The following is a 12,586-nucleotide window of genomic DNA, read 5'->3' as shown; positions in this document are numbered from 1 at the left end:
AATCATACCAAATTTCACCCATAGGGATCGCTACATCTTTGATTCCTCCAGAGACTAAAATCTATTTCACTCATCATCGTTGTCAAAATAGCCTTTTGAAACTCTCGACTTTTCAAATCATTTCAAAATTGTGCATCAATCAAATTTGATTGGACAAAGTGTTGCACATAATGTATGTATTTATGCAAAATGATTGCAGGACTTTGTGTTGATGAAATATTCTTTTCAGGAATGCACAGCTGTGACCAGTTGCACCGTAAGACTCAATCTCACTGTATTCGTTACTCTTATCACATCACTCTTAAAAAAAAATAAAAATAAATTCAGCAGTCAATATATGACATTATAAATTACCAATGCTCATGAAACTTCATAGGTTCATTCATCTGACACAAATCGGTCAAAACGGAGCTATATAATTGGCACAATATCTACAGAACAACTAACAGTGTGAAATTTGTCATGTGTATACTGTGTGTCCCAATTCATCATATTTCTTAAACTGACAGTTTCAACCTGTTGAACCTGGCCAATTGTTCAACCTTTCCTCACTAGGGGATGCTTCATCTCTTCTTAGATCTGGATAATCACCTCTTGCAGTTATAGTTTTTTACTGTTTTTACTAGTTTACAGAATTCAGCCATTTTGAGATACCCCTATGTGATTTTCTTCTATCCAGACAGGGCACTGCTTCTCTATAATGAGGTACCAATGCTCTGAAGAAAAAAAAATACAAAAAAGTAGAGGTGCCTTGACGAAAGGTCTAATTGGCTGCTATTTTTTGCTGATTTTCACCAGGTTGGGAAGCCATGCTGACCAGACAACATTTCATCTCCTTTGTTTGCCCCTTTCCTTTTCCAGGCACCCAGCTCTGATGCAGAACATCAAATCTTGACCCATCTCAGACAGTTTGACAGAGAAGTAACGATGTCAATCTGGAGCTCAGGCGACATTTCATGGCACCTTCAGCTATAATGGGGTTCAGGGCATCACCAGTGGGTGTAGCTGCATGTCCTCATTAGATACAGCCCTCCAGACAAGGCTAGATTGTGCCGCATAATTCCCGTCATCAAGAAAAACAGCATCCCAGTGACATTGATTTGAAAGGACAGAGTCTTTCCGGAAGGAAAATCCTCGTTGTTATGACAGTGAGGGAATAGTATGCACACACTCCCTCATATACATGTTTTTCCCGTAGGTGCAGATAGGGTATCCCCATGTATTAACTACCTCTTTGCAGTATATACACTGTTTTGCAGATGACTAACAAAATCACACTTTTGTTTGTTTTTTGCACATCTATTTCATTCTGAGCTACAGTAGGCCTTCAATGCTGTTATGTTCTAAACAAAGCTGTGAGACAATTATTTGTTTACATTGTAGTGCTTGCATAATGGGGATGAAATGACATTATGACATATGGTATACTACTGTGACAGACTGATAAAGAATAAGGGACTCTTTCTCTTTTAAGACTGAATGTACTCATTAATCCAGTTAGCCTCACCTTTGAAGCTATTTTGTTTCTCATTCTAACTAAAACCCCAAAAGAAACAGCTGTGTCTTTAGCAATACATTCTCCACAATATATTTCACATTAACATTTTCTCTTGGAGAAATGGATGCAAGACTTTGGCACCTGATGCTAGAGGCAGTGGAGAGCTTAAAGTGAGTCAGATGCACAAACACCGAGGGGGAATGTTGAGGCAGGCTGAGCTGTGATTCAGCCAGAGAGGTAGCAACTGGGCAAACGGAGAGATTAGCGCTGGGCCTCGCCATGGTCCACGAGTCTGGGTCTCTCGCAGGCATGGCAACACAGGCAAGATGAGCTGCGTCTCTATCCGCACCCCTCCAAGTCAAGGATTAAAAAGCAAGGGATTAAAACATCAGGTACGAGGGGAGAGCAAGGGGGGGAAAAAACAGTGCAGGCGAGGGCTGTGGTGCGACACGCAGGGAATACAAATATCAGCTGCTGGTGTGCGGTGCGCCTGCAGGCTCTACAACTGCTGTTCCTGTCCCACGAGAGTGCAGCCAGTTGTAACCCATGTTTTACTGACTGAAGTTTCCAACAGGAGAGTAAAGCCGTTTGATGAGAGAACTGAAAGAATTTTAAAGTATACTAGCTGGAGTCATATTGAGTCATACAAGGTACTGAACAGTGAATAAATTCTCTCCACTTATAGTATAGGCTAAAGCAGATCAAACATCTTTGTCCTGAGCCCTTCTGATTTCAGAGTTTGGGGTTATAAATCCCACCCACTATGACCACTATGCCCCTAATACCCATGTGCTGCCCCTGTTAGTCCCTGCTGAACTTTTGCTATCCTCTTCAGCAGTTAGCAGTTCCTTCATTCCATTTAATTGTGCTGCAAAATATCCAGAGAGTAACAGAAGCACCAAGCATAATTTGAACAGAAGTGAAAAGACTCTGTCTCATTCTGTCTCACTCTGGGCAGCAATGATATAGGGAGCGACTGATGTGCTTCTCTCTTCCTCATCAGGATGGTATACAGTTGAAGCTATGAAAGCTCACTCATAATGTCAACAGCAAAACCATAACAAATTATAGATATGTCGGAGTCAGATTTGTTAGTATCGACTAGCAGTTAGCAGTGCAGGACTGGTGCGGTCAGAGGGAATCAGCTGCTTTGCTCTACAATCTAAACATTCCCTGTCGATAGCAAACAATCCACAAAACACATTTGCTTGTGTTGGTATCTACATCTCCTGCATAATCTCCTGTTGATCCCACAGAAGGCTAGGCTAACTGAATAGCCGTCAGTGGAACAATGCCAGAAAGAAAGTTTTGGAAGAAAAGAGAAATGTACACACACAGGCACACAGACACACACGCACACCCACCACACCCACTTACATGCGCACATTGGCTAGCTCTGGTCGCAGGATCTCAGAACGCATTGCCATATTTCCTGCCTCCTTTTCGATGACTATGCGACAGCTTGACAAGTCATGTTCCCGATGCACACACATGAGATTAGCTAGTAAAATCCCTGATTAGCAGACAGTAGGCCTGGCCTGCGCTGTGAGCTTAATCAAACTCAGCACAGAGCGGGCTGACAGAGGCTGTGTCCTGTGTTCCGCACATCTGCGCTTCCTCACATCACTCTTGTCTTTGCCTCATTGGTGAAACGTGCCTGGATAGGTGGATAGGCTCCAGCTGACTGAGGAGGCTTGATTAAGTACAGTAAGTAAGTATAAGTATATATACTCTTTTGATACCGTGAGGGAAATTTGGTCTCTGCATTTATCCCAATCCGTGAATTAGTGAAACACACTTAGCACACAGTGAACACACAGTGAGGTGAAGCACACACTAATCCCGGCGCAGTGAGCTGCCTGCAACAACAGCGGCACTCGGGGAGCAGTGAGGGGATAGGTGCCTTGCTCAAGGGCACTTCAGCCGTGCCTACTGGTCGGGGTTCGAACCGGCAACCCTCCGGTTACAAGTCCGAAGCGCTAACCAGTAGGCCACGGCTACCCCAAGTGTGTGTGTTTGTTTTAAATGGTGCTGCTTTCCAGGTCTTAACTTCTTAACAGGATTAATTGATATCCTGCAAACTTTCAAGTAACTTCTTTCCCTGTAACTGCAGGCTGTCTCTTTTAGCTTGTACCAATCAGTAACACAATCAGTTAAATATTACCTGTGTAATACACCACACATTCATGTCAAAGGAGCCTACAATGATGGTGTAGATTAACAATGCAATTTTACTTTTGAGACATTTTCTAGAAGGGGAACGCCACCTTGCCATGTGTGAAGGACCAGCATACATTGGATTAGATTAAAGGTTTTAACCATATGTAAATTGTAAGGACATTCATTTTATAATTATTAATGCATACACTACACTACATCATTCCATTTACATTATACAACACTACGCATACATTGCAATAATGTGCCAGTTGTTAAGAGGCTATTTTTACACCAATTGAAGGTAAGATTTGGTGGACTGGGGTCCATCATTAAATTTGAAACATATACAGATAGGCATGTATTTGTTAAAAAAAGGGATTTTAGTCTGTTTATTTTAAGCTTCCAAACAATCTGCATTAATTACAAGGGCCTCAGATATTGTGATGCTGAGGGAGAAAATGAGTTCTGAGTCTCCCACACAGGGAGGGAAATGAATTGAGACTAATGAATTTCAATTGCCATTTCACTGGTGTCCTTCTATGGCTTTCTGTGTGTGTGTGTGTGTGTGTGTGTGTGTGTGTGTGTGTGTGTGTGCGCGCACGTGTGCATGTTTATAAAAAGGCTGTGGAGGGCTGCTATGTGGGGTTTTCTCTCAGGGACTGCCATAAAGGTTAACAACTGCAAACCACTCTCCATATTCACAGCTGGCCCTGGGAGAGCCTCGGGTGATAGGAGCCTTCCATTGCGCTTTCCCCCAGCTCATTTCCTTCACCCTGCTCTGGTGTGTGGATCACCACGTGTGGATTATTGATGTCTGACAGAAAATGCATTACTGACACCAGGAAGAAAGTTCTAGCAATAACTGTGTACCACTGCAATTGCGCTAAACTCTGACTACAACAATAAATGCTTGTATGACAAAACTGAGAGCACAGATATGACAACAACAACAAAACAAAAAAAAATGGTCTCCAGACAGTTGAAATGTTATACACTTTAGATGACAAAGTCAGAGATTTCATATCAGATAAAATGACCTTGTGATGAAAATCACACTATTGATCTAATGCTGAAGAATGTTATACCCCATTGCCAAAAGCACACAATCCTATCAGAGTGACTCCATTGATATGGCTGATGCAAAACCCAGCGATAGTTCTTGATTATGTTCCAACATCAGTCAAGTCAAAATACTGCTCTACTCCCCACTGAGACATTTTGGTAAACGGGGAGTCAATGTCTTTGGGAAATGCGGCAGCACTGATTAGACCAATTTTGCAGTCGCTTCCCTTTTTCATGAGCTTGGCCACTTACCTCACATGGGACTCTGACTGGGTGGCAGCAGAACGGAACTGCTCATGGGTGGCCTTGTACCGCTCCACATTCTGAAATAAAAACAACAATCACGGGACATCAAAACATTGTTCTGAAGAAAATAACCATGATACATTAAAGCACACTGCGCATAATGTATGGTATTCACACAAGCCGATCACTGTTTCAGTAACAGGCAGATGAAATCACTGAGGAGAAAAGAGACACATGCAATCACCTACTGTTTTTCACAGATTTTGGACAGCAAATTTAAATTTTAATTAGACAAAAGTATATTGGTCTGTTTTTAATTTCATATGGCATCAATCAAATAGCTTTTAAAGCTGTATGATATCTATTACGTGGAAAATCATGTTTGTCCTCCAATGCTTCAGGAGAAGTGAGCATGAATAACTTGTTACGTTTGAACATTGGCTGGCTCATGTGATGGTTGACACGATATGTCAGATTTCTCATATTTTACTGCTGAAAAAAATATGGCGCAGGCACGAGACTGCTGAGAAATCAAATGCACAGGAGTATGGCGTCTGCATCACCAGAAGATGGTGTTATCAGTTAGCTTTCAGAACAAGCCCTACATCCAACAGCATGCGGGTATGTATTGAAATCCATATGAAAACATAGAGATATTGAAACATATACATGATCTTGCAGCCACACACTGCACCAGAATCACCTTTGAAAGCAGATCCTATGAAATACTAAGCCTGAAGAAAAATGTAAAGCTCCAGCGATATTCTGCTCCCATGCTGTGCAATATATGAAACTGACTGTCATCTTTCCACACTCAGAAGGATTTCCAGATGAACTGTCTCAGAGAAGGAAAAAAACCCTCTGTTTAATGAGGTAAGCACTGGAAGACTGGGTTCCCGTTAATTATTTCTGACCTCCCCCAGTGCGGGGGGGGGGGGGGGGGGGGTATAGGGATGAAGATTTAGGTGGATGAGTGGAGGCTGATGGTCCTGGTGTAAATTAAGAAAGTCAGTCAGGTGAATGATAGAAACTGCACAATCCAAACAGACCCTCATCAATTCACACAGAGGACCAGAGGGAGTTCGAGGCTTCCGCATTTAACATAATCTGAACCCATCGCCAAATTGGACATCCCTAAAGAGGAGCAGAGATGACCACGGCTCACCATCTCCACCTGTGCCAGTCTAATATCTATTAAACGGCAAAAGATGAATCCATTCATCCAGAACATCAGAAACTGAAGTGTCTCACTGTTTCGCCACTGGAGTATAGTATAAGTAAGTATAAGTATATATACTCTGTTGATCCCGTGAGGGAAATTTGGTCTCTGCATTTATCCCAATCCGTGAATTAGTGAAACACACTCAGCACACAGTGAACACACAGTGAGGTGAAGCACACACTAATCCCAGAGCAGTGAGCTGCCTGCATCAACAGCGGCGCTCGGGGAGCAGTGAGGGGTTAGGTGCCTTGCTCAAGGGCACTTCAGCCATGGCCCACTGGTCGGGGTTCGAACCGGCAACCCTCCGGTAACAAGTCCGAAGCGCTAACCAGTGGGCCACGGCTGCCCTATATAGGGCAGGTGAACCAAGTGCTTTCATGTGAGAAGACTCCTGCAGATATAACCTATGCTGTGACTTGCATGTCCTGCAGGGACTGTGTGCACTGCATTTCAGACCAAACTACAACATATGAGTTTGTACATTTCTATATATTTGCTGCAAAGGCTGCTGCTAAAGAGGCTGGTGGAATCTGCTGACACACTGGCCCAAATATATCTCCTAAATTGCCTTGCCTTTCCAAAGAGCCAGCTGACAGCTTTTCATCTCCAGCCAAAGAAGCAGCAAAAATGAATGCTGTAAAACAAAAACTTAGTTCACCCACCTCTACAGACATTCTGAACATTTAACTTAGTTCACCCACCTCTACAGACATTCTGAACATTTAACTTAGTTCACCTACCTCTACATTTTCTGAACATTTAACTTAGTTCACCCACCTCTACAGATCTTCTGAACATTTAACATAAATAGGGCTGGAAAGGAGACAAATAATGTAAGAATTGAAGTTTATTGTAAAAACCTAAGGACCTGTGACGATTTGCGTTAATTCATATAAACAAATCGTTTCCCTATCGATACCATTTGGCATGTGACATTAGCGCAAGTCACATATTATAGAAGCAGATTGAGATCAATATAGTAGACTATAGAAAGACCAGTAGCTTGAGCAAAGACGACTGGAAGGGACACAGAGAACCATCCTCTGTGAGAACTCCGTGGCGTTGTAGGCGCAGAGGCGATGTAGTAGCATAGTTGGCTTTGCCAGTGCTAACTCTGCAACTGGCACCTGGTGTACTTCTCCGCCCTTATACCCCCCGTGAGTGCTGTGGCTCTAATCCAATCGATATGTTAATCTGTTCCGGAATACTCTGCACACATTACAAGATACATGTCATACTTCACACCTCCACTAGGGGCTCCACTCCTTGAAATGCACAGAATCTGACACTGATGACATGCTGCAATGCTTTACAATGGCGTCATTTATTGGTAAAACTCATGCTCAATATTACTGTAAAGAATAAACATCCAGTACATCCTACATCAGCTCATTCTTTAAATGCAATAGCTATGTTCTTGATTTAGTCCTCCTCTGGGTGGACAAGGGTGGACCGATGTTACATACATCCAGGACTATCTCTTTTAGCAATTGCCATCACCATATTAACCTAGACTAAGCACCAAGTTGTTTTCCATGCATATTTTTAACATTTCAGTCTACATTATGGATGATGTAAACAGATTCCTAGCCTTGGTGACAACAGGTGAACAGGATCTCTGAGAAAATTACAACGACTTGCCGTAGTCTCTCAAAAAGTTTATTTTGGTATGCTGGGGCACAGTAGCCTAATTGCCTAAGGTCTTGATAGTAGCCTTTCTACCAGATGGCTGTTCAAACTCCAGCTGAAAGACTTGTGCTCCACTGTTTATATTACATGCAGACTTCCAAGGTGAAAGTTAGTAGCCTATAGTAGTAAACTCGACAGTGAGTGTAATGCATCATTAAATTACTACAGCCTCTCAATAATAACAAAACTTCTCCTTTGAAAGTTCACTTTCATATTTCCATATAAAATCCCTGCACAGCAAAAAGTGCATTTTCATGTAGAAAGTGTCTGGTACAGCATTCTGATTGTGGGGTTTCTCCACCCCTTGCAGAGCTTATGCTGCCCCTGCAGTTTAAGCAGAGCAGAGGCATTACACCCTCCGAGCCCCTGACATGTGTCTTCATCCTCTCGGCACACTGGGAAAAAAAATAATAATCTGAACGTTTTTTTCCCCTCAAATTAAAATGCATTCGTTTGCCTCCCTTAAGCTTTGAAGTAAATGAATTTGAGATTTGTTAGACCCAGCGAGCCTGAGGCAAGTGGTGCTTGCTGCAGCATTCGCTCCCACTCAATCCAGGTAAAGGCTGCTGCAGCCGATTCAAAGCCGAATGCACGTAGATATTTCCAGAGAGAAGCCCTCACCAACAGCATGTCAGTGTGCCTGTCAGCATTTCAGGGAGGATTATTATCTCGTACCCACGCTGAAGTGCTTCAAAGTGTTTTGCAACCGGTGACAAGAAATAAGAGGGGAGGGGTGGGGTGTGGGGTGGGGGTGGGGGGAGGGCGGCTGGGGAGAGTCTGAGCATGGAGCAAAAGAGGAGGCAGGCAGACTTGAGTGGGGAAGCCAGTGGAAGGCTTTAGAAGGATTACAGAGACCCCTAATTCAAACAGTGGCAGTATGTGGCTGTTTGTGACCGTGCAATTTTTTTCCCCCCTTCCATGGTTCTGCGTCTTCAGGAGACTTTACAGACATGAGGCGATTATGTGTGGCGTCTCCTGAAAAACACGTTTCCCCCCCTGATAAGAGTCCCTCGCCAGCTCGGTCCCTGAGAGCGGTCCCCTCTGTACACTACCTGGGCCTGGCAGATAGACTGCTTCCCATAAATGTTTCACATCCACTTCGGTGTGAGCACTGCAGTATAGGCTTGAAACAGGTTAGGCTGAGAGGGTCTGTCACAACTGCCACCAATCCCTCCTCCTCGCCCATGTGACAGCAGATGGGATAGACAATGCCAACCAACCACATTATCCATAGCCCTGCTCTGGCTGTAGTCACATGGCAACTCAATCCCGATGGCAAACACTCGGGATGCCACGGCGCTGCCAGACTCTGATCCCTTTGGCAAACGGCAAGATTCTTGTAATGAGGTAAACATAAATAGCAGGACATCTGACACACACACACATCCTCTGTGCCTCACTGTCACATGGAGAGAAGAACATTTGTGGCTTGGGAGAGAGAGAGAAAAGGCCCTGCTGTAGAATGTTTATAATGATAGCTTTGTAATTAGCACTTTGTCTCGGCTAATCCAGGCAGCCGGTTCCTGCTCCAAGCCAACAGGAGAGACTGACACAATCAAATGCTACGGCTCTAGTAAAAACACACAATGGAGGTAGATATGCCTACAGAGCCTGGTAACAATGGCTTTTAATTGTCTCTGCTCAGATCTCTAGGTGCTACTGAATAGGCTTCAGAGAAAGGCTTGAATTTAAAACTTGCAAAACAAACGGGGTCATAAATCTGCTTGTGACATTCAAAACGATAGCTTAACTTATCATCTGCAACACTGGGACATTGTGCTGGTTTTATTTTGAATATTTTGAAAATCCTGACAGAAAACTACTGAACTTCTAGGATAGGACGACTTAAATGAAATCGTTTCCACCGGATGTGTATGGATGGTCTACACTTCAAAATGTTGGATCGTGAAATTGTTTACCAAAGGGGGTGGAACAAATTCCCACCCAGAAAGACAGAGGGACCAAACCATTAGAGCAGTAAAGCCACCATGAAGCTCGTTGTATTGTTAATATTTCCTTCTGAAAGCCTTTTGTTTTCACACCATTACATCACTAGTACCCAGAGATCCACCCAGTGCCATGCAGTGGGTCCAAAAGTGAACAAAGATGCAATTCCTCAAGCCAGTGAGCAAACATTATTCTATCCTCTTACCACAGCTCAGAGAGGACAAAAAGGCAAACACAATGCAGAGGAATTACCTCTGGAGGGAAGCCAGGTAAGCTATGCTAACTAGGTTCTCTCTGAAAGGGTTGGCATGATAGAGACGCAAACATTTCTCATGAAATTGGTGTTCAACAGAGAGTCAAATAAAGGACTAGGATCGTAATAGCATTTGTTTTTGGTTGGTGGTTATTAATAAACTGTGGAGACGATGGACTTTTCCAGCCAGACATAATGTGGAACCTGCAAACACAACACCTTAAAATGATCACGGAGTGTCCTTGGGCACTACTATTAGTTTACTACAGTAATAATGATCTTGGGCACTACTATTAGTTTACTACAGTAATAATGATCTTGGGCACTACTATTAGTTTACTACAGTAATAATGATCTTGGGCACTACTATTAGTTTACTACAGTAATAATGATCTTGGGGCACTACTATTAGTTTACTACAGTAATAATGATCTTGTATCTCTTTTCCCCTTTTTCTCACATTTAGGTTGACATTCTGGGATAACTGGTAGGGGAACTCGGAACAAACACAGCCCACTTGCAATCAGCCTCTCTCTTTCAGCATTAACACAATAACATGCTGGGCCTCATTTCCTGCGGCAAGCCAGAAAAAAGGCTGCTATTTGCCTGCTGTATGTGGATGATAAGACCACAAAGAGCGGGCGAGTAAGCAAGAAAGAGGGGCAGCGACGGAAAATCACAAATCTTCGAGAAGCATTCTGACTTCATTTGCCAGTAGTCAGGGGGCACTGTGGCTTTTGCTGAAGCACTTTCTGCACCATTGCATCGCACACTGCAAAGCAAGCCCTTTCCGTTGATTGGCTTTTTACCCTTTCTCTTTCAAACCAATGGGGTCAATCAGTCCACTGAATAAAGTACTTTTCATTGTTAGAAGCCATCTCTATGAGTGACTGGCCATCTTAATCTAAACACTTTGAGCCATAACACATAGGCGCTTGAAACAGGTAAATCTAAAACAAGCCATGATAAAATCTTTATCAGAAGCCCTTTTCACACAGAGATCATGCAAAATTTGCGGGAAGAGGAGACATCTTTTTGCAGCATCGTGTGTCTGAAAACGAGGTAAAAATTTGCCAGCCTGCTGATCTGTTCACATGATGCGGCATTTTGGGGAGCCAGGAGGCAGGTCAGCTGGCAAATTAAAAACGTGACGTGTAGAGTGATAGTCGTAGGCCTTATTATGCGTGGGCCTTCAGATGCAGCAGGTGTGTGATTTCCAAAACCATGGCGGGAGAACCGACTGCACTTTGGTTAGCTTGCAAGTGAAGTTGCTTTGCTTTGCTGTTGCTTAGAATGTTAGATTCTTGCGATCGATGTCTTCAGACAATAAAAAGTAATTTGGAAGGGAAATTAAACAGAAGAGTTGCCCCCTGCGTTTGTGAATTTAAAGATTTCATAATGTGCTGTCTCTGCAAATCTAACTGGTCAAAAGCAGCAATAGCAATCTCCTGTGGTGGGCTGGACATAGCATCAAAATGTCCGCCCAGATTCCCCTTTCCGCCTTAACGCATTCACACTGGTGCCGGAACGAATTTTCTCGGCAAAATGTCTAGGGTGCTTGGTAGTAAATTTGGCGAGACACTTTGTCCCGCCTCGGTCTATGTGAAAGGGACAGGCAGGATTTTGGCAGTGTGAATGGGCTCAGAGTGACAGTGACTCGAAGGCTTACCAAAACAGATACCGGTTTTCTTTAAAAGTCTCACATTGTTACTATTCAAGTTTGCTTTACAAAAATACTTCCCTTGTGCTGCTCCACACCCCAAAAATACATCAATGTCTTTCTGAGCATCCTCAGTGCCTCAAAGACTCTACAAATGTGAACCAGACTGAGCAAGTGAACAGCCTCTTAATAAACACTGATTTTACTAAATTAGGGGCTGGCAGAGCTGGGTCACACCAAAATGGGGCACTGTATATTGACTTCCTTTTTCTTTATTTCAAACGCACATCATTTTATGGAATAAAATGCATTTTGAGTACATCTGTGGGCCTGAATTGTGTTTTGAAGTGTTTAAGTGGAAGCTGTGCGATCCTTCAGGCTTTGCCTGCACTGCCATACAGAATTATAAAAAAACAGCTGAATGAAATGAATGAGACAAGAGTGAATTGTGCTTTGGACAGGTCAACGTACGGTCAATGTCAAGTCAAGTCAAGTCAAGTTTATTTATATAGCACATTTCATACACAGAGGTCATTCAATGTGCTTTACATAAACAAAACCAAACGATAATAACAAATAAAAGCATAGAAAGGCAATATAGTCAAAGAATAGTTAAAAGGTAAAGATCATAATAAAAAGAAAACATAAAACACAAGGTAAAATCATTTAAAAATAAAGAATAATTAGTAAGCAAAAACAAAGGCAAAAGTAGTAAAAAAAGTAATAAAAGACAAAGTAGAATAATTATCGAGGCAGATTCAGAATTTGTAACTCGGCACAGTTAGCAGAAAGCGTCTGAGAACAGTTTGGTCTTAAGTCTAGATTTAAAACTGGCTACAGTTGGGGCCT

The 12,586-nt window shown here is 42.8% G+C and overlaps 1 protein-coding gene across 2 annotated transcripts in view; it reads right to left on the bottom strand.

Moving 5' to 3' along the window:
- chchd6a (coiled-coil-helix-coiled-coil-helix domain containing 6a) overlaps window positions 1-12,586 on the bottom strand; it is a 66,120-nt gene that overhangs the window by 20,856 nt on the left and 32,678 nt on the right. For both annotated transcript variants that reach the window (XM_042099217.1, XM_042099218.1), the window contains one exon: window positions 4,973-5,043. In XM_042099217.1, the coding sequence (XP_041955151.1) occupies window positions 4,973-5,043 (71 nt within the window). The remainder of the gene's footprint in view (window positions 1-4,972; window positions 5,044-12,586) is intronic.

Source organism: Alosa sapidissima, chromosome 7 (genome assembly GCF_018492685.1).
Source record: "Alosa sapidissima isolate fAloSap1 chromosome 7, fAloSap1.pri, whole genome shotgun sequence".
Lineage (NCBI taxonomy): Eukaryota > Metazoa > Chordata > Actinopteri > Clupeiformes > Clupeidae > Alosa > Alosa sapidissima.
Note: the sequence above shows the minus strand (reverse complement) of the source record. Positions and strands in the feature narration are given on the sequence as shown.